Source organism: Manis pentadactyla, chromosome 4 (assembly GCF_030020395.1).
Source record: "Manis pentadactyla isolate mManPen7 chromosome 4, mManPen7.hap1, whole genome shotgun sequence".
Taxonomy (NCBI): domain Eukaryota; kingdom Metazoa; phylum Chordata; class Mammalia; order Pholidota; family Manidae; genus Manis; species Manis pentadactyla.
Window position 1 is genome coordinate 157,556,253 of NC_080022.1, and position 24,708 is coordinate 157,580,960.

Sequence of the window (24,708 nt, forward strand, 5' to 3'; positions counted from 1 at the left end):
GATTGTAAAGTCCTTATAGATTAATGGAAATAATATTTAAAAAAATTATGTCTGCATGTAATTCTCTAGCTTAATTTACAGAACCCATGGAATACATTTTATATTGTGTTTCCTGAGATATATTTGTTCAAAATTGACCAAACTTTGCCCAAACTTAGGATCTGTTGAGGTAATTATGTTCCGATTTTAATTTATTTAATTTGTAACTGTATTTTCTTTCCATAATGTATAGATGTGAAAATCACCATGAAAAACTTAGTGTATTTTGCTGGACTTGTAAGAAGTGTATCTGCCATCAGTGTGCACTTTGGGGAGGAATGGTGAGCAGAACACATTTAGCATATTATTTTGAATTAGAGACTAAAAAGCACTGAAATATTTGATTTAAATAGAAAATAACACTGTTTTACTCTGTTTATAGAATGAAAGTTGAATATATTTGCATTATAGCAGATGGTATCATATTTTCAGTTATTCCAGAAAAACTTTTGTAGGAGATTTTGATGTGGGAGGTATACCCTTACATAAATATTTTAACTGAAATGTGTAAAATGTATATTCATTTGCAGATTTATTATTGCAGAATCCAGGTGTTTTCTTTGAGTAAAGATCAGTTTCTCAAATGTTCTGGTCACAATTTCCAATTTTGGTTTCTTTAAAGTGGAACAGCAACTTTAGACATTTGTGAAACAATATGAATGCTAATGTGTAGATTTATTTATTTATTTATTTATTCATTCATTCATTCATTCCAATCTAACTCAAAAGTAGTTTTTAGGATAACCTACCTTTATGAGGTCTAAATATTCAAGTTAGTTCTCTTTAAAACAGCTTTTTATTTATATTCAACTGTTGTTTAATATTTATATTATGTGCTTCGTAATAAACTCAATTTGCATAAATAGTTTTGAGAATAAACAATTGGTTCTTGGTGGGGATTGTTAGTCATAGTGGGAGCAGAAATGGGTAGACATCTGTTGATGCTTGATAGCAATGAGAATTTTCATTCTTTGAATATCAGTCATCATATTTTAGGGGGAGAATGGCAGGCAAGTTGGTTGAATACAGCTCAATTTAGAGAGCTTTCTGTTTGAATTTGAATATTAATGTACTGACTAGAAAAAATAAAGTTCCCATAGTTTAGTACCTAAATACACAGGTTTTGCAAAAGCAATGGAAATTTTCTTTTCCATACTTAAGTGGACATGCAAAAATCCATATCTTTTTTATCTTAGAGATCATGGCTTGTTGTTTTGGTTGAATAAGACAATTCTAATAAGAATTATCTGTTGTAGAACGTTTCTTATAATAGAAATTTAAATTCTATTTGCCAATAAAAATAGTTATAAATTACAATACTAAAATTGGATAGAAAATTCGTTTTAGGTTAGCTTCAAAATATTATTTGTTTGAATTTGTATGGTCTTTCTATCTCCACAGTAACTTGTTGTGGAATGAGAAATGATTTCATTGCTTTTTGGGTAGTATAGCATGGGTCTTTTTCCTCAAATGTCTTAATAATTTATTCAGTTGTCCTAGACATGAGGGGTTCAATGAAGAACAAGACATATACCAAATAATTAGTTCTAGTTATTGTTGTGGTAGGCATTAAAAATAAGCGGGTGGGGAGGGAGGGAGAAGGAAATTGTGGGGTATCATGATTGGTGCACATGGTGTGTATGGGGTCACGGGGAAGACCGTGTATGGCGTCACAGGGAAGTAGCTCAGAGAAGACAAATAGGGACTCTGTGGCCTCTTACTCCACTGATGGGCAGTGACTGCAAAGGGGTGGGGGGAGACTTGATGATAAGGGCGAATGTAGTGACCACATTGTTTTTCTTGTGAAACCTTCATAAGAGTGTATATCAATGATACCTTAAAAAAAAATAAATAAGTGTACAGTGCCGATAAGAGTGAATATGGAACGTGACTTTGTAAACCTCAGGCAAGATCCAAAGGATGAGTACGAGTTAAGAGGTACGAGTTTGGGGAGGGAGGATGAAGGAAAATTAATTTTGAATAAGAAGAAGTTAATTTTGCAAAGGTCTGGTGAGAAGAAATTTGAGGACATGGAGGAAGAAGGCTAGTGCTGAGAAAGAGAAGATTGGTAGATATGGTTGTGTCAGATGTTTGGGCTATGTTCAATGATTTTGGTTTTCTAATGAGTAAAGATTTCTAGATAAGTAAACATTTTGGTAAAGTCCTTTATCTACAATCTTGAATTTCCTACATGGACCAAATGGTTTTAAGCAAGCTCTGGCCTATTTTTTTTTTTTTTTATTAAGGTATCATTGATATACACTCTTATGAAGGTTTCACAAGAAAAACAATGTGGTCTCCACACTCACCCTTATTATCAAGTCTCCCCCCACCCCTTTGCAGTCACTGTCCATCAGTGTAGTAAGATGCCACAGAGTCCCTACTTGTCTTCTCTTCGCTATACTATCTTCCCCATGACCCCACACACACCATGTGCACTAATCATGATACCCCCTCAATCCCCTTCTCCCTACCTCCCCACCCTCCCTCCCTCACCCCTCTGCTTTGGTAACCTCCAGTCCCTTCTTAGAGTCTGTGAGTCTGCTATTTTGCTCCTTCAGTTTTGCTTCATTGTTATACTCCACAAATGAGGGAAATCATTTGGTATTTGTCTTTCTCTGCCTGACTTATTTCACTGAAGCTCTGGCCTATTTTAACAAAAGAACAGCAGCCAGAAAGATAAAATTCATTTGAAAATATTAACCCATTTACCAGTGTCCATGAAGTCTTAATGAAGGAATGTAAATGTAGATGAGATAAATGAAAATTTTCTAAAACTATTCTTATTAATTTAAATAGCATGGTGGACATACCTTTAAACCTTTGGCAGAAATTTATGAGCAGCATGTTACTAAAGTGAATGAAGAGGTCGCCAAACTTCGTCGGCGTCTCATGGAACTGATCAGCTTAGTTCAAGAAGTGGTAAGACAGTTAAATTACTAGAAGGTCATTATCCCTATTATAGTCTAAGATGTTCAAATCAGGATTTGGAAATTTGATAAGATATATTTATAGTTAGTCTCACTAACTTCAAACTAGCTGAGGAATGTACATCCAGACCTCTGGCCTATTCCACAGTGGAGCCAAAATATTGTCTCCTCTTATGCAGAAATAGAGAATTAATAAATCAGTTAAATAAACCTGTTTGTTACAAAGTCAGTATTGACTTTTACAAAGTCATCAAGCCATTCATTCTTTGGACCCCCATCTTTTGGGAGAGTTTCTCCTACCGGGGAATGAGCTATTTCTGATGTCCGTAATTACACCACAGAAATGAAAGAATAATACTTAACACTACTATTCAGATACTTCATGGGTCAAATAACTTTGGTGAGCTATTTACCATTCGTAATATGGGGAAATGTGATAAGCTTCAAACATTTAATTACTAAATATACTTTTGGAATATATTTTGTTTAATGTTGCTAGAATAACAGTTGTTATTAGTGAGGTTTGTGAACTATTCCTAACGTAAGATGTCTTTATTTTACCCCTTCAGGAGTCAAAATCTACGTCATCATATATTATACACAGAAACTAGTGTTTTTGAGTTGCATGTATGCTACCTACAAACTAATTTTGGAATATAAACAAGTTTGATGGCTTCTATTTGGCCATTTAAGTTTTTTCCTATTACTTTCCCTTGGTAATCTTATAATTTGGTTATTAGGGAGGGTGCTCTAGGTTGAGATTCTCACTGCTTGTATTTATAGGAAATATAGGGAAGATTGTTTTTTATTTTTGGTGGTATGCTATTATGAAATCTATATGTACTCTGCAATCTCTGCAATCTCTATTTCTCTCTGTGTTTAGTTCTGAAAAACACATTTTTAAAAACTTTGTAAACTAGAGTACAAATGGTTTTTAAATTTTTTCATTTGCTTTAGGGCTTTGTATGATGTGAACTGACTTCACTGTGCTTTTTTGTTTTTGAATAGTGGTTTCCTATCAGAGATAGGATTGGGGCTTTGAGTATTTTATTTATGTTACCTAAACCAATTTTGTGTAATTACATATCTTTCTGTTTACTATTAAAATATCATGTACTTTATTATGATTTATTTTACAAATAATTTTTACTGATTCAGTTCAGTGTGGAATCTTTTAAAGGAATGAGTTTCCTTTGCTGTATGAATAATTAAAAAGTATTGGCTTATCATTTTTAAAGAGGAAATCAATTTAAGAAAAATTGTAGTGCTTACATTAATGTCTGTTTGCTTCTGTTTTAAAAATTCTTAAATATTTTTTTACCTGTTTATCTTACAGGAAAGAAATGTAGAAGCTGTAAGAAATGCAAAAGATGAGCGTGTTCGGGAAATTAGGAATGCAGTAGAGATGATGATTGCACGGTTAGACACACAGCTGAAGAATAAGCTTATAACACTGATGGGTGAGTGTTTTTCTGTGCTCTTGGAATACATGATGCTTAGAGCTTCCTTGAGGTTCAGACTTTGAAGAGTTAGTGTGGTGAGTTGTTATAGACTAGGAGAAGATTGGTTTCAAAAATAAAATTTCCATCTATTAAATGTCCTTCTGTGTCAAATGACATTACACCAAATTGCTGTAACTTATGCTAACTTCATGGGATATGCTTCCAGCTCTTCAGACACTGTGATTTACTTAGAAAATGGTCTGATTTGTCAAGCATGTCTACCTTGTCATTTTTTGTTTTTTGGGGGGAGTGTGGGAAACGTAAAACAGTTTCCTCCTTTTCTACAGTAACAATTTTTGTAATAATTCCGTTGTCTCTGTATGTTTTCAGCTTCTTGAGACTATTTTCCTCTTTGGGCATTTTTGTTTTTTACAGGTTCTTATAGTCACAGACTATATCGTTTAACATAAACATTTGACCTACTTATGACATTCCTCTCTTTAACTCACAATTAAAATTTTGGAAGAAATTATTTCAGAAGAGTTGAGTTAAAAATTTGTCTTTCCAGATCTTTATATTCCTTAGAAGGAGGAATAGCATTAATCTCATTTTATATTTCTTAGATGAATTTAATAGACCTAAATTGCATTTTGTCTAAAACTATAGTTAGGGTTGGTTTCTGAAATCCTCTTGTCCAAGCTACTACAATATTAGTTTCAATTTCTTAAAGCTCTAGAAAAGTATTTTAGTAGAAAGTTAATTTCATTCCTATACTGATAATGAGTCTGAATGTTGGTGTTTTGTTATTTTTAAAGGTCAGAAGACATCTCTAACACAAGAAACAGAGCTGTTGGAATCCTTACTTCAGGAGGTAGAGCACCAGGTGATGAAATATTAAATGTAATGAAATAAAGTCTTTTCCTTTTTTTGTCCATATACTTTGAAATTTTTTTTTGAGAGAGAGATCATATAAAATCAGAAGATCTGGGGATCTATGTGCTATAGTAGGGATTTTTATGAAATAGGAATCAGCTGATTCTTCTTAAGTTTTCTCCACCATGTTTAGGGTCTAGATAAAGTTAATAAGATTTATCCTATTTTGTAAAAATGGAATTTTTTTACTGAGAGTAGCCCATAGGAATCTGTATAATTGTCAATGATCAAAATCTTCTGGGGGCTCTCTTGTACCCTCCTGGCCTGAGCCAGGAACTCTGTCCTCTCGCTTTCTCTCTCTAAATAAAAGCCTCTGCCTTGCTCTCCTAAAAAAAAAAATAATAATAATAGTAAATAAATGAAATTAAATAAAATCTTCTGATGTTGTGAGTTAAGTGGTGGCTTCAAGATAGACTGTTACTGCCAGTTACATTCAGTGCTTCTTACAGAAAAGTTAGTGCTTCTTACAAAAAAAAAAGAAATTTTTATTTAGTAAGGAAATTTTTATTAAGTACCAAATAGATAGCAAACACTGTTTTAGATGTTTGGAGTACAGCAGTGGAAAAAATGTCAAAAAAATGTCCTCACAGAGTTTATAACAAAGGTGGGGTTTAGGTAGGGATAAGTACATAGTAAATGAATAAATAAAATGTAGAGTGCTGCGTAAATATTTGATATATTCATGTGTCTTGAATTTGTTTTTTGGAATTCTGAATTCCTCTCTATGCCTGATACACAGCTATTTCCTGAGTTGTTACCTACCATCCTATGAATTACTACCTTCATTTCTTTCTTGGGTTGAATCCTATGTTTCCTGATTCCCATGACTTCCACTCTCCTGATTTACTCACTTGTTTTGGTATTACACTTCCTTCTGTAGCTTTCCTGAAAGGGTAACTAGAATAAATTTTTCAAGACTTCATGTCTGAAAATATTTTTGTTTACTCTTTACATTTGATTGACAACTTGGTTGTCAGTTCAGTATATAAGTATTTATCTAAATACTCTGATTTTTCTCTTCAGTACTCCTGTTCTTAGCCATGCATGTTGTTTCCCCAGTCCAGAAACTTTATTTTATACCCTCCAAAGAATAAACTAGCAGCCTTCTGCTGGGGTGATGGGACAAACTGAAATCAGTAATGATGGAGTACGGATGGGGATCTGGGGATCTGTGTCCTTTTTTTTTTTTTTAACAGCTTTATTGAGGAATAATTGACAAAAAATAAACTCCATGTTATTTAAAGTGTATAATTTGGTAAGTTTTGCTGAATGTGGACACCTGTAAAACTGTCACCATACTCAAGATACTGAACACATTCATTATCCCCCAAATTTCATTATGCTGCTTTGTAAGCTCTCCTGGTTCTACCCATATTTTCCTCTCCAGGCAGCTCCCTAACTCCTTTCTGTCATTATAGATAAATTTGCGTTTTCTTGAGTTTTATATAATTGGAATCATACATTGTGTATTTGTTTTATGTCTGACTTCTTTCACTCAGCAAAATTACTTTGTGATTTGAACTGCTGAATAGCATTCCACTGTGTATAAACACCACAGTTTGTTTTTTCATTTACCACTTCATGGCCATTTTGGTTATTATAACTTTCTGTTTTTGGTTATTACAAATAAAGCTACAGTGAACACTCATGTACAAATCTATACATGGAAATTTATTTCCTTTTCTTTTGACCCTACCTAAGAATGGCTGGGTCAAATGGTAGGTCTATGATTAACTTTTTAATAATTGCCAACTATTTTCTGAAGTGATTTATCCTTCCATCAGTAGTCTATGATAATACCCATTCTTCCACATCCTTGGCAACACATGATACAGTCAATCTTTTGAATTGATAGGTATTTTCATAGGAGTGTCATGGAATTTCATTATGACTTTAATTTGCATTTGCCATATAACTGATGATGTTGAGCATCCTCTTCTGAACTTATTTGCCATCTGTATATCTTGTTTGTTGAGGTGTCTTTTCATATCTTTTGCCCATCATTTTATTGACTTGTTTTTCTTGTTGAGTTTTGGGAATTCCTTATATAAAAAGCTGGATATAAGTTCTTTTTTAGATATATGCAAAGATTTGCGTCAAGTCTGGCTTTTTTTCATTTTCTTAAAACTGCCTTTAGAATAGAATAATTTAAAAATTTAGATGAAGTATAAAGTCATCAGTTTATTCTTTTGGTGTCATAGCTAATAAATATTTACCTAAAATGACAAAGATTTTCTTCAGTGTTTTCTTCCAAAAGTTTTGTAGTTTCAGGTTTTATATTTAGGTCTATGTCTATTTGGAGGCTTCTTTTTTTGCCTAATGTGAGGTATGGATCCAAGGTAGTTTTGTTTTTGTTTGTTTTTCATGTATGGCTCTCCAGTTGTACCAGCACCATTTGTTGAAGACCAGCCTCTCTTCACTGACTTGCCTGTGTGTCTTTTTCAAAAATTAGTTGTGCTTTTTGTATTTTTGAGTGTGAGGGATATTAGATGGTAGTTTTCTTTTCTCAAGGTATATTTGTCTGTCTTTGTTATGTTGGCCTTAATGAATGAATCTTTAAGTACGCTCTCCTCAGTTTTGTGGAAGAAGTTGTATAGAATTTGTTTTTATTTGTTCCTTAGATGTTTGATAGCATTCACCATTTAGGCCTTGTTTTCTTTGTGTAGTGGTTTTCAAATACAAATTCAATTTTGTTTTAATAGATACTGGACAGTTCATATTATCTATTTCTTCTTGAGTGAGCATTGGTGGTTTGTGTCTTCATGGAATTCCATTTAATTTGAATTTGCCAAATTTATGGGCATAAAGTTTGTAATATTCCCTATTTTAAGATTTGTAGAATGCAGTGGTCACCTCTCTCTTTTCTGATACTGAGAATTTGTGTCTTCTTTCCTTTTGGCCTCATCAGTCTGGCTAGAGGGTACCTATTTTTGTCTATAACTTTTCAAATAATTAGGTTTTGGCTTTTCTATGTTTTTCTGTTTTCTGTTTCATTGACTTAAAATTTTGCTTTGATCTAATTATTTCTTTCTTTTGCTTGAGTTTACATTTGCTCTTTTTCTAAAATCTAAGATGGAAGCTGGGGTTGTTGATTTGCAACTTCAGTTCAGAATACTTTCTTACGTCCCTTGTGTTTTCTTCTTTGATCTGTGGGTTCTTTAGGATTGTGTTATTTAGTTTCTAAATATTTGGGGATTTTCCTGATAGTCTGTAATGTCATGAAGTCAAGTTGGTTGATGGTATTGTTCAAGTCTAATATATCCTTGCAAATTTCTGTCTACTTGTTTTATCAAGTATTGAAAGAGGGTTATTGAAATTTTTAGCGGTATTGTGGATTTGTCTATTCTGGCAGTTCTGTCAGTTTTTTTCTTCACATATTTTGAAGCATATGTATTAGGTGCATACATATCTAGGATTATAATGTTCTCTTGATTAATTCTTCCTGTTATCACTGTGAAATGACCTTCTTTATCCCTTGTAGTAATCTTTGCTTTCAAATCTGTTTTAAGCTTTCTTTTAACTAGTGTTACCATGATATTTCTTATTCTATCATTTTATTTTTAATGTATTTGTTTCTAAAATTTAAGATGTGTCTTGTAGGCAATATACAATTGAGTCTGACAGTCTTTGTTTACTGGGATGTTTAGGATATTCTCATTCATTGTGCTTATGGATAAGGTGAAGTTTCAATCTAACGTCTTGCTACTTGTTTTCTATTTGCCCCATCTGTTTTTTTGTTCCCTTGTTTTGGTTATTTTTGGATTCCTTGGGATAATTTGAGTATTTCTAGTTTGCATGTGAACTGACTCACAGAGTCATGTAATTAGGATGTGGCAGAATTAGGACTACATAATGGTTGTCATGCATACAAAATTGGTCTTCTAATTACCATATTTATTTCACTAACGTTTAATTTCTCACTTTGTACCTTAGGCATAACTTAAAAGTAGTGTGTTCTAAATCGGTATAGATTAAGAATTTTTTTGTGTGTGTTCCATCTCAACATTTCTCTGTTCCCTGGAATGCAGTTTAAGAAATCATTATTTGAAGGCTATTTGCATATAAGGATTTGTTCATAAGTATACATAATGGATTTGCTGTACCAGTCTAAAATATATTTGTAGTTGCTTAAAGTTGAATTTATTCTAATATATAAGCAGGAAAAAAATGCACTAAGATCAAGTACAGGTTCTCGGAGACTGTACCATTAGAATGAAAATAAAGCTAGATTCCATGTAGATTCTTAACTCTTAAACCCCCTTTGAAAGAGTCAGTCTATTTCTATCTCAATTTTTTTCAGTATGCAACCAAAATAATTCCTTCTTTATTAAGGATTTTGAGATGTCAGTTAATAGTAGTTTTGTTTATTCAATTACTTTTTTTTTCTTACACAGTTGCGATCTTGTAGTAAGAGTGAGTTGATATCTAAGAGCACAGAGATCCTCATGATGTTTCAGCAAGTTCATCGAAAGCCCATGGCATCCTTTGTTACCACTCCCGTTCCACCAGACTTTACCAGGTATGACACAATTTTTTAACGTCATTTTCATTTGACGTTTATGTGAAAATATACATACTTGTTTCAAAAGAATGTTGTTTTTCTTAATTATGTCTTTTTTAAGGTGTTTATAATGCTGTGGTCTGGAAAATTTCAGTTTATACATGTAAATCTGATTTTAAAAAAGTGGTGTGCTTAGACTTTTGACTATGAAGAGATGATAGTGAATTAGGAATTTGTTTCTTTCCTGAATCTTCATCTTCCACAAAAAAAAAGAATTGATCCCATTCAGTTTCATCACTGTCTTTTCATTCTTTTTTTTAAATTGAGATGTAATTGACATATAACATTAGTTTCAGGTGTACAATGTAATGATTTGGTATTTGTATATATTTTGAAATAATAATCACAATAAGTCACTATACATAGTTAAAGAACATTTATTTTTTCTCGTGATGAGAACTTTTAAGATCTGTTTTCTTGGCAATGTCCAAATAAGCAGTATTAACTATAGTCATCATGCTATACAGTACATTCCAATGACTTATTTTATAAAATTTATAATTTTATAATTGAAAGTTTGTACCTTTTGACTCCTTTTTTTAGATAACACGTAAAAGTGAGATCATATGGTGTTTGTCTTTCTGTCTTATTTCACTTAGCATAATGCCCTCAAGGTCCATCCATGTTGTAGCATGTTTGTTCTTTCATTTATCTTTTGAGTTTACTTATATCTCATCATACTGTGTTTATAACTCCTTCTTTACGTGTAGTTGCCAAAAACAAAACCCAGAAAATGGATAAATTGTCAAAATATTTTCAAAAGGTTTCGACATGGTGTTATCTCCAGATTGGAAAAGATAATGGGAGGAAATGGTTGCATTCTGTGCTTTTTTTTAGTTTTTATCTCATGCCATTTTAGAATTCTTCTGAACAGCATATTCTTCCAAGCATGTTTAGGATTACGCTGTGGTGTTACAACAGTGATTCTTAACACTGGCTATATGTTATTAGACTCCATTGGGATTCTTTGGAAATTACCTATGTGGCCCATCCCTCAGGTCTTTTGAGATAAAGTCTCTGTGGTGAGATTGGTCTACTTGGATTGCCATAACAAAATACAACAGACTGGGTGGCTTATACAACAGTTTATTCTCTCACAGTTCTGGAGACAAGAAGTCCAAGGTCAGGGTGCTAGAATATTCAATTTCTGGTGAGGCCTCTCTTCCTGGCTTGCAGATAGCTGCCGTCTCTCTGTGTCCTTGTATGACCTTTTCTCTGCATGCACAGAGATCAGTCTCTGTCTTTTCCTCTTCTAAGGACACAGAGCCAGCCATATTGGGTTAGGTTCCCACCCATTAGACCTCATTTAACCTTAATTACCTCCCTACAGGTCCTGTCTCCAAATCTGGTCACTCCTGGGGTTAGGGCTTAAACATACGAATTTTGGGGGACACAGTTTGGTCTGTAACATTGGTTCCAGCTAGGCATTTGCAGTTTGTTCTTTTCAAATCTCCTTAATTAATTCACAAGGTGAGACGTTAAACTGCTTCAGATAAATATATTGGTATGACAGAGTGTAATCTTCATCTAAGCATTAGAGATGGCTTATGGAATACTGTCAAGTTTTTTTAGTATGTTGAGGGCTCTGATATCTTTATGAAACAGCCTTTGTCATAAAAGTGTTATTATTTAGCTGCCTTTTTTTTTCCGTCTACTATGTGATGTCCACTACTGGGCACAGGGCATTGATTATACTATACTAGCCTGTGTAGTGTAAGCCAGGGTTTTCAGTCTTGCTATTGTTGACATTTGGAACTGGGTAATTCTTTGTGGGGTAGAGGGGGCTTTCCTGTTTATTATTGTAGGGTGTTTAGCAGTGTCCCAGTGGTGCCTCTCCCTTTACAGTTGTGACAGAAATATTTCCAGACAGTGCCACATTTGTTTAGGCACTATCACAGTGTGAAAATGCTATAGATGTGTCTTGTATCTCATTTGGTAATAACAAATTTTCATTTGAACTTTATAAAATGTATATGAAGATGTGGTAAAATAGCTTGCAGTTTATCTTTTTGTAAACTGAAAATTTTAAATGTATAACACTGTATTATAACACTATGTATGATACTATCTTTTCAAAAATATTTTACTCAGTCTGACTTTTGAGGTGTTCTGTTGATAGTACTACAGACTATTCACATGATATGGAAGGCATTTAGCTGCAAAATGAACTATCCTTTTGCTTGTCTCTGGTGGTTGTAGTTCTGTTCTCTTTGGAGAAAATTGTGGAGCTAATGTTGCCTGAGGTAATCTTTTTTGGCCAAGAACTGAAGTTCCATCCTATTTGCTCCGTATGTGATTACGTATTCTTATCCTATATAATTGTATAGGTTTATTTGCTAGTAAATAGTCTAAAAAATTTAGGGCCTATCAGTATTCCTCATAATTTGTTCAGAAAAAGGAAGTTTGGGGATTTATTGTGATGTCTTTTGTTTTTGCTATCTTTTTTGGGTTTGTTAAACCTGTTTATATCTGTTTCATATTTCAGGTTCCCAGCGTAATTTCTTCCTTTTCTTATTTCCATGAGTACTTATTAAATGTGTCTTATACTTATTTAATCTTAGTCATATATTGCCTTTTCCAAAAAAAGCTATTCTATAAAACATTTATTGAATCTCCAGTTTATTTGCAAGCTGTTGATGTCAACTTTTGGTGGTTTTATGAATTCATTTGATTAATGTTATGGTTAATAAGAATTTTTAAATATTTCTTAGGGACTTCTTTAATAAATTTTCAAGATATTACTGGGGGACTTAACTGTTTTTAGCTAAATGAAATTTTAAACTTAGATAAAAGTAAAATAATTTTTTTGGTTTTTGTTTCTTTTCAGTGAATTAGTACCATCTTATGATTCAGCTACTTTTGTTTTAGAGAATTTCAGGTAAGAGTTTTTGACAACTCTGGTTTTTTGTATATAAGTTAGAGCCAGAAAAGTATAATTCCTGTGTAGGATACAGATCTAATGAACTGTGTCACCCAGTGTGTAGTCTTAGAAGAAAGAAGTTTCCCGTTGGAAGCATAGAGGTCATTTGTCTAGATTGTATTGTCTTCAGGACAGATTCCCCTGGGAAAGGAACTATATATATATATATATATATATATATATATATATATATATATATATATATTTAAAGCAGGTCCATTTTGCTGATGGGCAGATGGAATACTAGAGATGGATGAGGCCCCCCTACCCATCTTCAGAAATAAGAGTGGTGTGAGGAAGTTCATTTGGGTCCATTTATCTTAGCTCAAAGTGAGGAATTGTAGATGAGAGGCCATTTTAAGAAATTTGTAAGCCTGTAACTTGCATGTTAATATGTTAGCTTTTTACGTATTTTTCTTTAAGATTAGAAGCAAAGATTTTAAAACACAAAGGACCTAGGGATTTGTCTTCAAGGGCAGCATGCAAATGGGGAACCAAGAATACAAGGTCTTACCTTGGGGAGATAACCATTGAAATGAGGCCAAAACTGAGAATTTATACCACTCCCATAAAATTTGTTTTTTCTTATGGGATAAACCTGTGGCAAAAATATAAACTTTCTGAGGATTTCTCCGCACATAGTAACATTTAGCACATGCTCTTCTGTTTTTTCATGTGAAAAAAGGATAATTATACTACAGGGATGTGAGGAAGAAACAGTTTTTTCTTTCATGGTGAAAGACTGCTTGCTGTAGTATTAAAGTCAGGACTCTTAGTTGTATGTTCCTTTTCTCCTAAATGTCACAGTTTTGAGATTTTTTTTTAACCTGAAACTGAAAAGGTAACTGCTGAGTATTTCAATATCATTAAATTTTCTTTTATCTCAATGTAAATATATATATATTTAGGTATACCTTATTTTATTGAGCTTCTCCTTATTGTACTTCACAGATAACTGCGTTTTTTACAAATTGAAGGTTCGTGGCAACCCTTCATTGAGCAAGTCTATAAGCACCACTTTTCCAACAGCATTTGCTCACTTCTTGTCTTGGTGTCACATTTTGGTTATTCTCACAGTATTGCAAACATTTTCATTATAATTGTATAAGTTATGGTGATCTGTGATCAGTGTTTACAACTCACTGAAAGCTCAGGTGATGAGTAGCATTTTTTAGCAATGAACTATTTTTTAATTAAGGTATGTACATTATCTTTTTAGACATAATGCTATTGCACACCTAATAGGCTACCTAGTTGTGTAAGCATAACCTTTATATGTCCCGGGAAACCAGAAAATTTATTTGGCTTGCTTTATTGTGATATTCTAAGCAATGCCCATAGTACCTCTGAGGTATGCTGACATAAATTCATATAGTGCAATCTTGACTCGTTCAGTCACCTTCATTTACTTGTTCAGCACTTCAAATAAGTAACATAAAATGGTTGGTTTTTGGTTTTGCTTGTTGCTATTTCACAAAAGTTTTGATCTTGGGCTTTGGTTTGTTTTCTTTTACTTCAGCACTTTGCGTCAGAGAGCAGATCCTGTTTATAGTCCACCTCTTCAAGTTTCAGGACTTTGTTGGAGGTTAAAAGTTTACCCAGTAAGTTTTTCATATTTCTCACATATTAAGAAGCCAAGGTTTTCTTCATGATTCAGTACTTCACTTTTTAGTGGAGTAAGGTATATTATTAAATCTATGAAAAAATAAATTAAATATGAACAGTATGAGCCCTGACATATTACTCAATCTTATTCCTTGTTTGTAGGAAGATATTTATTTTTAGAAGAAATGTTTAAATTTCTAAAATCATTTTTTAAATACAAACACAGATAGAGAAAGCCATCAAAAAAGACACATGTGCTGACTTCATATACTCATGGAGCATTTCAGTATGTTCCTTTAACCTGTGTATTTTCTACAAACTGGCAGTGGGATCCAGTGTAGTGGCATGATGAGATGCATAGTTTATTTCTACAGCAGGAACATAGTCAGTAGTGTGTTCTTTTATCACATCATGTCTATTTCCATCTCTTTTTGTGATACTGGCAGTTGTTGATGGTCATTGTCTACTATTAATTCACTGGGAGTTGCAAAATAGTGATATTCTTGTTTTATTGTTTCTTCTTCATTTATTAGTTGTAATACTTCTAGAAAGAGATGGTTCCTTTTGTCTGCTATTTGGTTACCCATTATTACAGTTTGTATAGAAGATACAGGATTCTTTCCTGTTATTTACCACTTTTACTTACTATTCTCTGAAAGTGAAAATTATACATTAAAATATTATTATGAACTCGTGGGTTTATAATACTTATATAATCTCTTTAAGTTGGCTTCTGTGTCACTTTTCCCTGACCCTAATAGTCCCTAGTAATGACCCGAATAGTTATCTTTTTTGTTCTCTTCCATGGCAAGATGTTCTAGGTTCATCTTGTACATTTCCTACTTTGTACCTTGAATGGGCCCTTCTATCCAAAGAGCCCTGATTACTTTTAGTAGGGAAATTGTATTTTAAGACCAAACTGGGTGTTAGAGGTGCTCATTTCTACCAGGCTGGTCACCTTCTAGGTTTGCTTAGTGAATCAAGCTAGGAAAATATAGGTAAATATGGGTGTTTGGAGGGTGTGTGTGTGTGGTAAAATACATATTTATTTATATAACAGGCTAGTTTTTAGAGCAGTTTTAGGGTAACAACAAAACTGAGTGGAAAGTACTGAGAGTTCCATACACTCTCAGATTCCATATTATGTATACCCTCCCCCACAGTCATCATATCCTGCACAAGGGTGGTATGTTTGTTGCATGAACTTATATTGACACATTATCAACTAAAGTCCTTTACATTAGAGTTCATGTTGTTGTGCATTTTATAGGGTTTTTTTGTTGTTTGATTTTAGGCCAAAGGCAATACTTTGATAAAAACTGGGTAGGAGTATGGATAAAAGTGGGTAAGCTCCAGAGATCTCAATAGAGAAAAAATATTTATGAATACTCTAAAATTGCCATATAATTGTAGAATATTGCTTTTTTTTAAATCACATGAATATATTTATGTTTTTAAAGATAAAATAACTCATGACTTAATACTCACATTTACAATTCAAATTCAGGACTATAGAGGGTTTTTTGTTTTGTTTTGTTTTAAAACATCTCTCTACATTATACCTGTATCTTCCTTCTTCCACTCTAGGAATCCTACTTCTTGAAGCCAAAGGAAATGATAGAATGAAAATATCTCATAGTCAATCAATCATTTGCTTTCTTTCATCTTACCAATAAAAATCTTAGAGTAGGACCTCTAATTCTACCCTTAGAATAGGACCTTTAATTTTACCCTCAGTTTGATTACTGAGAATTGTTTAAAAATGTTCTCGCATATACTCTCCATATTCCCCTACTCTGCCATGTCTATACAGCATTTTGGAAGTCCAAAGCTTGTTCTCTAGTAGATTCCACCAAAAGGGCTAATGGAAACAGTGTTCCTTGAGTTTTTGTATGTTGGAAACTGTGTGTCCTTTTTACTCTAAAGCCAGTATTGCTGGACATAAAGTCCTTGACTCATGTTTTCTTTCTTTGGATATCTTAAATATTAAATTCCATTATCTTTACATTAATTCTGATGATAAACTAACTAGTCCTTCAAAGGCATTTACTAATGTTATCTAGATAGATGCCCAAATAGTCTTTTTAAGTCTAGTAATTTACTTCTGTATGGTTGGGTTGTTCTGGGTCAGTAGTCTTCATTATATGCAGGACTCTTTCACTTTGTAGTTTTAGATTTTTTTTTTTTAAAGAAAATGTTTCCTAAATTACAGTTTGAAATATTTGTTATGTTCTTTTCTTTGGTTTTCTTTCCTGGGACTTGTATTATCTGCATTTGAATCTTTTCCTGTCTTCAGTATTTATCACTGTATCTAAACTTTTTTGCTCTTCATTTCTTGTCATTTGAAACACTTTAGTCATTTTAAGATATAAACTGTTGTGCTTATTTGCTCTTGTGTTCCTTTTAATTGTCTTTATTTCTTAAGTAACTTTTTATTTCTAATACTTTACTTAGTTCTATCATCTGATTTCTGAGTTTTTCTAATTTTGATTTATGTTATTCTTTCATGTCATATTCTTTTTTCTTCCTTTCTTCCTATGGGATGTCATATTATTTTCTTGGTATCTTTTGGGTTGTTTTGAAATAGGTTACAATTTTGATCTGGAGTGTTTTTTTTGTAGGGATGTTATTCTGCTTTTTATTCTTTCTTTTTTATTTTATTTTAGTAAGCAATGCATAACATAAAATCTCCTCTCTTAACCATTTCTAAGTGTCCGTGTAATATTGTTCAGTATATTTGCATTGGTGTGCAACCCATGTGCAGAACTTCTCAACTTACAAAATTGAAGCTTTCTGCCTAGTAAGCAGTAATTCCCCATTTCCCCTTCTCCCCAGCACTTGGCAGCCACCATTCTATTCTCTGTCTCTATGAAGTTGAGTACTCTAGATATCTCATGTATGTGGAATCATGCAGCATTTGTCTTTTTGTGACTGGCTTCTTTCACTTAGTATAATGTCCCTAAGGTTCATCCTCTTTTGTAGCAGGTGTCAGAATTCCTTTTGAAGACTGAATAATATTGCATTGTATATATGTTACACATTCATTTTGTTTATCCATGCATCTGTCAGTGGACACTTGGTTTGCTTCTTCCCCTTGGTTTCAGTGAATATGAGTGTGCAAAGATCCTGCTTTCAGTTCTTTTGGATATATACCCAGAAGTGAAATTGCTGGATCATATGGTAGTTTGGTTTTTAATTGTTTAGGAACTTCCATACTGTTTTCCACAGTGGCTGTACCATTTACATGCCCAGCAGTGCATAAGGGTCCCAGTTTCTCCATACCTTTTTCAATACTTGCTGCTTTCTTTTTGATAGTAACCATTCAAATGGGTGTGAGATAATACTTCCCTAATGAATAGTGATGTTGAGCATCTTTTCATATACTTGTTAGCCATTTGTATATCCTGTTTAAAGAAATGTGTATTCAAGTCCACTGCCCATTGTTTTTTAATCGGGTTTTTTGTTGTTTGGTTACAGGAGTTCTTTATATATTCACCCATTATTAGATATATGATTTATGCATTTTCTCCATTCTGTAGGTACCATTTTGCTCTGTTGACCTTAGATACACAGTTTCTAATTTTTATGTAGTCCAATTTGTCCATTTTGGTATCATTTCTGTGGAATCCTCATTACCAAATCCACTAGCCATGAACCTTTTTCTCTATGTTTGTTTCTAGGAGTTTAATAGCTTTAGGACTTAATGTGTTTAGGTCTTTATTTTGAATTAATTTTTGTATGTGTAGTAGGGGTACAGTTTCATTCTTTTGCATGTGGATATCCAGTGTGATATCACAATAGACAATACGGTGCCTTGCTTTCTGAGATACTTCCTGGCTTCTGCCCTGCACCTCATCTGGACCTTCTCCTCCCTTCATCTCTGTTATTTCTATACTCTTTATCTTTTATTTCACTCCTAGCAGTTTCTTTGCAATCCTGGATATTCATTTCTATAAATGTAGAGTCACTAGACTGCATTTGGTTTTCAGACTTCCTTATATTAGCCCCCTTGGACTTACATGGTATTATATTGAGCAGCTCTTTCCAGTTTCAGCTGTTGTGTTGTGTAGTTCATGATGCTTTTCAGCTACTCACTTTTGGCCATTTTGTAGTTTTCTGGTCGATTAGGTACTCCACTGCTTCCCTCATTTCTCCCACACAGATGCTGACATCATGCATGTCTCTGTGGTTATAACTGGTATATCTTTATCTGCTTGTGTTTGGGGGGATTGTGAAGATAAGCTGTATCTAGTTTTGTTGTAATTGCGGTTTGTCAGCTTTTGGTTTTGCTTGGATTTAGAGAGTTGTGAAAACTGTACTGCAATTGCAGTGAGTTCTCCAGAAGCCTCTGGCTAGTACAAAATCTTAAAACCAGTATTTTGTTAGAGGTGCAGCTGGCATATAAATAAGAGTAGTAAAAAATTTTTTTCTTTAAAATTGATAGGAATTGAAAAGAAATTTCTAATATTATTCACTGACAAAGAACAGGAGTGGAAAACTTTCATTTCTTTTATTAATTAATTAATTTTAATCCAGGAAAATTGTTCTAGGAACAAAATTCAAAAGAAGGAAGAAACCCCAGCTATTTGATCATGGATGTTAATTGATTTTTAAAGTCAGTGTAATTTGGGTTATAATGTAATATATTCAATAAAATTCACTTAATTTTTTTATTGAAGTATAGTTGACACACAATATCATATTGGTTTCAAGTGTACAACACAGTGGTTCATCAGTTACACATATTATTAAATGCTCACCCTTACTAGTGCAGCTACTATTATCAACATAGAAAGATGTTGAACCATTAACTATATTCCCCTTGCTGTACTTCCATCCCCGTTACCAACTTATATTATAATTGAGATTTTTTTGCCCCTTTATCCCCCTCACCAACCCTACCCACCCATCTCAACCCCTCCTCCATGGCAACCACCAGTCACTTTTCATTGTCTCTGAGTCTACTGCTGTTTTGTTCATTTGTTTTGCTTTGTTTTTAGATTCCTCTAATAAGTGAAATGATATGGTATTTGTCTTTCTCTGCCTGGCTTATTTTACTTACCATAATACCATTAGGTCCATCCATGTTGTCACAAATGGCAGGATTTCTTTTTTTTTATGGCTAAATAATATTCTGTTATGATATATGTACCATATCTTCTTTATCTTTTCCCTTTCCAAATACCAGATATTAATTTGCATTTGTTTGTTTTCATTATGGTTTAATTCTTTACATTTAAATTGATGTGGAGTTTGTTTTTATATAATATATTTTTCTTTTTTTCAAGGATGGAAATGGAGTAGTTCGTGGTTACTACTTATCTGTGTTTCTGGAACTCTCAGCTGGCTTGCCAGAAACTTCCAAGTAAGATATGCAATTAAATAACAAACTTTAGTGTGTGTTTACATACATTCTTCTTAGCATTTTTTATTAACAGTTTTTGTTACTGTATTGTTAAGTCTGTTATGATGTATACTAGTATGAAACCCCTGGCATAGTATGATAGTATAAACTGGTAGTTCTCAAACTATATGGGCCTTAGGACTCTATACTCTTAAATAGTATTGGGAAACCCAAGTATTTTTTTCTTTATGTGGTTTATACCCATGATAATTTCTGAATTGGGAATTAAAACTGACAAAACTTTAAAAATTTTATTTATTTTAAAATAATAATCTGTTATCAACATAAAAACATTTCCTTGAAAAGTAACTTTTTCTGAAGAAAAATAATATTTGAGAAAACGTAGTTTTGGCATTTTTGGAAGTCTCTTACTGTATGGCTTAAAGACAACTTCATTCTCACATGTACAGATTCTATATTCAGCTTGTTGTAATAAGTTGTTTTGATTGAAGTATATGTATAAAATCTGGCCTCAGTGATTTTCAATATCATGTAGTTGAGAAATTTTTTTAATCACATGTAATTCACATACCGTAAAATTCACCTGATAAATAAGTGCACAGTTCCATAGATTTTAGTGTATTCACTGAGTTCTGCAACCATAGCAGATAACCTAATTTGAGAACATTTTCATCACCCCACAAAGAAACCCTATACTCAGTAGCAGTCACATTTCATTGCCCTCCCAATAGTCTCTAGAAACTACTAATCTACTTTTTTTTTTTTTTTTTTTAAATAATTATTTTTTATTGAAGGGTAGTTGACACACAGTATTACATTACATGAGTTTCAAGTGTACAACACAGTGGTAGAACATTTATATACATAATTCTAGGTTCCAGCTATCACCCTACCAGGCTGTTACAATATCTTGACTATATTCCTTATGCTATACATTACATCCCGGTTACTAATTTATTTTACCATTGGAAGTCTGTCCTTTTTTTTTTTTTTTTTTTTTTTTTTTGTGAGGGCATCTCTCATATTTATTGATCAAATGGTTGTTAACGACAATAAAATTCTGTATAGGGGAGTCAATGCTCAATGCACAATCATTATTCCACCCCAAGCCTAATTTTTGTCAGTCTCCAATCTTCTGAGGCATAACAAACAAGTTTTTACATGTAGAACAAATTCTTACATAATGAATAAGTTACATAGTGAACAGTACAAGGGCAGTCATCACAGAAACTTTCGGTTTTGCTCATGCATTATGAACTATAAACAGTTCAAATATGAATACTCATTTGGTTTTTATACTTGATTTATACGTGGATACCACATTTCTCTCTTTATTATTATTATTTTTAATAAAATGCTGAAGTGGTAGGTAGATACAAGATAAAGGTAGAAAACATAGTTTAGTGTTGTAAGAGAGCACATGTAGATGATCAGGTGTGTGCCTGTAGACTATGTGTTAATCCAAGCTAGACCAGGGCAATAAAACATCCACGTATGCAGAAGATTTCTCTCAGAACGGGGGGGTGAGGTTCTAAGCCTCACCTCTGTTGATCCCCAATTTCTCACCTGATGGCCCCCCTGCGACTGTGCCTGTCTTAGGTTGTTCCTCCCTTGAGGAATCTTACCCGTCTCTGGCTAACCAGTCATCTTCCGGGGCCATACAGGGAAATGTGAAGTTGGTAAGTGAGAGAGAAGCCTTATTGTTTGAAAAAGTTAGCTTTTTACTTCTTTGCATATTTATGCCCTGTGGCTTCTATGCCCAGCATTTGTCTTGAGGTATCTTTACCACTTGGAAGAATTATGATACTCGGTAAATTTGATATGAGGCACGAATTCTATTTAAGGGTTGTAATTAGGAAGGAAGAAGAAAAGCTATAGAAGTAGCAGGCGGAAGAAAACATGGGAAGATTGATTATTTCTTTGATATATCTTCTTGTAGAGTAACTTCAGCATGTATAGGTTTTAAGCTACTACTTAAATTGCGCACACACATTAACATAATAGGAGTATAGTTACATAACCAAAGCATATCTGTAATTACCAGCCATCTGCAGTGAAACCAAGAAAACCAGTTAGGCACCTTAGGCATTTGTGAAAACTTATCTATGATATGGTGGATATTGTCCAAATGAACTTGAACAGTCTGAGAGAAATCAGACAAATTAAAACAACCCGTTCCTGGGGACTGTTCACATGCCATATGTTCTTTTAACAATAAATAGTTTGTAGTTGTAAGACTTTGGAGCGCTACAATTTGCACTTCTCCAAATTCTTGGTTGAGTTCCAACAGTATAGATCCAGTCCAATTTTGTTGTTTTACTGTATGCACAGGCCAGCTTAGATATCTCCTTCCTCATTCCCATGGCAGGTCCAGGAACTGGTGGGATGAGTGCATCTACAGCTGTAGCAGTGCGTGGATCTTTGTTGGGGTTTTTTGATGATCATCTTCTGGCATGAGTCTTCCAGAGGGTGCAGATGTTGGAAGTTCTTTTTCATATCGTATCTTAGTTCATTTTCGGGGTAGCCCAATTAGGCTTTGATCCTCTGTATAAACACAAACAGACCCTTTGCCTACACTTTTATATGCCCTTTATACCCTTGTGTAGAACTCGTTGGAGGTTACCACACAGGAACTGCCCTTTTTTTTTTTTTTTTTTGCTATCACTAATCTACACTTACATGACGAATATTATGTTTACTAGGCTCTCCCCTATACCAGGTCTCCCCTATAAACCCCTTTACAGTCACTGTCCATCAGCATAGCAAAATGTTGTAGAATCACTACTTGCCTTCTCTGTGTTGTACAGCCCTCCCTTTTCTCCTACCCCCCCATGCATGTTAATCTGAATACCCCCCTACTTCTCCCCCCCTTATCCCTCCCTACCCACCCATCCTCCCCAGTCCCTTTCCCTTTGGTACCTGTTAGTCCATTCTTGAGTTCTGTGATTCTGCTGCTGTTTTGTTCCTTCAGTTTTTCCTTTGTTCTTATATTCCACAGATAAGTGAAATCATTTGGTATTTCTCTTTCTCCGCTTGGCTTGTTTCACTGAGCATAATACCCTCCAGCTCCATCCATGTTGCTGCAAATGATTGGATTTGCCCTTTTCTTATAGCTGAGTAGTATTCCATTGTGTATATGTACCACATCTTCTTTATCCATTCATCTATTGATGGACATTTAGGTTGCTTCCAATTCTTGGCTATTGTAAATAGTGCTGCAATAAACATAGGGGTGCATCTGTCTTTCTCAAACTTGATTGCTGCATTCTTAGGGTAAATTCCTAGGAGTGCAATTCCTGGGTCAAATGGTAAGTCTGTTTTGAGCATTTTGATGTACCTCCATACTGCTTTCCACAATGGTTGAACTAACTTACATTCCCACCAGCAGTGTAGGAGGGTTCCCCTTTCTCCACAGCCTCGCCAACATTTGTTGTTGTTTGTCTTTTGGATGGCAGCCATCCTTACTGGTGTGAGGTGATACCTCATTGTAGTTTTAATTTGCATTTCTCTGATAATTAGCGATGTGGAGCATCTTTTCATGTGTCTGTTGGCCATCTGTATTTCTTTTTTGGAGAACTGTCTGTTCAGTTCCTCTGCCCATTTTTTAATTGGGTTATTTGTTTTTTGTTTGTTGAGGCGTGAGAGCTCCTTATATATTCTGGACGTCAAGCCTTTATCGGATGTGTCATTTTCAAATATATTCTCCCATACTGTAGGGATCCTTCTTGTTCTATTGATGGTGTCTTTTGCTGTACAGAAGCTTTTCAGCTTAATATAGTCCCACTTACTCATTTTTGCTGTTGTTTTCCTTGCCCGGGGAGATATGTTCAAGAAGAGGTCACTCATGTTTATGTCTAAGAGGTTTTCGCCTATGTTTTCTTCCAGGAGTTTAATGGTTTCATGGCTTACATTCAGGTCTTTGATCCATTTTGAGTTTACTTTTGTATATGGGGTTAGACAATGGTCCAGTTTCATTCTCCTACATGTAGCTGTCCAGTTTTGCCAGCACCACCTGTTGAAGAGACTGTCATTTCGCCATTGTATGTCCATGGCTCCTTTATCAAATATTAATTGACCATATATGCCTGGGTTAATGTCTGGATTCTCTAGTCTGTTCCATTGGTCTGTGGCTCTGCTCTTGTGCCAGTACCAAATTGTCTTGATTACTATGGCTTTATAGTAGAGCTTGAAGTTGGGGAGTGAGATCCCCCCTACTTTATTCTTCTTTCTCAGGATTGCTTTGGCTATTCGGGGTCTTTGGTGTTTCCATATGAATTTTTGAATTATTTGTTCCAGTTCATTGAAGAATGTTGCTGGTAGTTTCATAGGGATTGCATCAAATCTGTATATTGCTTTGGGCAGGATGGCCATTTTAACGATATTAATTCTTCCTAGCCACGAGCATGGGATGAGTTTCCATCTGTTAGTGTCCCCTTTAATTTCTCTTAAGAGTGACTTGTAGTTTTCAGAGTATAAGTCTTTCACTTCTTTGGTTAGGTTTATTCCTAGGTATTTTATTTTTTTTGATGCAATTGTGAATGGAGTTGTTTTCCTGATTTCTCTTTCTGTTGGTTCATTGTTAGTATATAGGAAAGCCACAGATTTCTGTGTGTTGATTTTGTATCCTGCAACTTTGCTGTATTCCGATATCAGTTCTAGTAGTTTTGGGGTGGAGTCTTTAGGGTTTTTTATGTACAGTATCATGTCATCTGCAAATAGTGACAGTTTAACTTCTTCTTTACCAATCTGGATTCCTTGTATTTCTTTATTTTGTCTGATTGCCGTGGCTAGGACCTCCAGTACTATGTTAAATAACAGTGGAGAGAGTGGGCATCCCTGTCTAGTTCCCGATCTCAGAGGAAATGCTTTCAGCTTCTCGCTGTTCAATATAATGTTGGCTGTGGGTTTATCAT

General features: G+C 34.0%; 1 protein-coding gene across 2 annotated transcripts in view; it reads left to right on the forward strand.

Annotated features, from left to right (window-relative positions):
* Nucleotides 1-24,708, forward strand: part of TRIM37 (tripartite motif containing 37) — a 160,559-nt gene that overhangs the window by 23,624 nt on the left and 112,227 nt on the right. For both annotated transcript variants that reach the window (XM_036879658.2, XM_036879657.2), the window contains exons 5-12: nt 233-320; nt 2,839-2,961; nt 4,306-4,429; nt 5,227-5,294; nt 9,739-9,863; nt 12,733-12,783; nt 14,345-14,426; nt 19,719-19,795. In XM_036879658.2, coding sequence (XP_036735553.1) covers nt 233-320; nt 2,839-2,961; nt 4,306-4,429; nt 5,227-5,294; nt 9,739-9,863; nt 12,733-12,783; nt 14,345-14,426; nt 19,719-19,795 — 738 coding nt within the window. The remainder of the gene's footprint in view (nt 1-232; nt 321-2,838; nt 2,962-4,305; nt 4,430-5,226; nt 5,295-9,738; nt 9,864-12,732; nt 12,784-14,344; nt 14,427-19,718; nt 19,796-24,708) is intronic.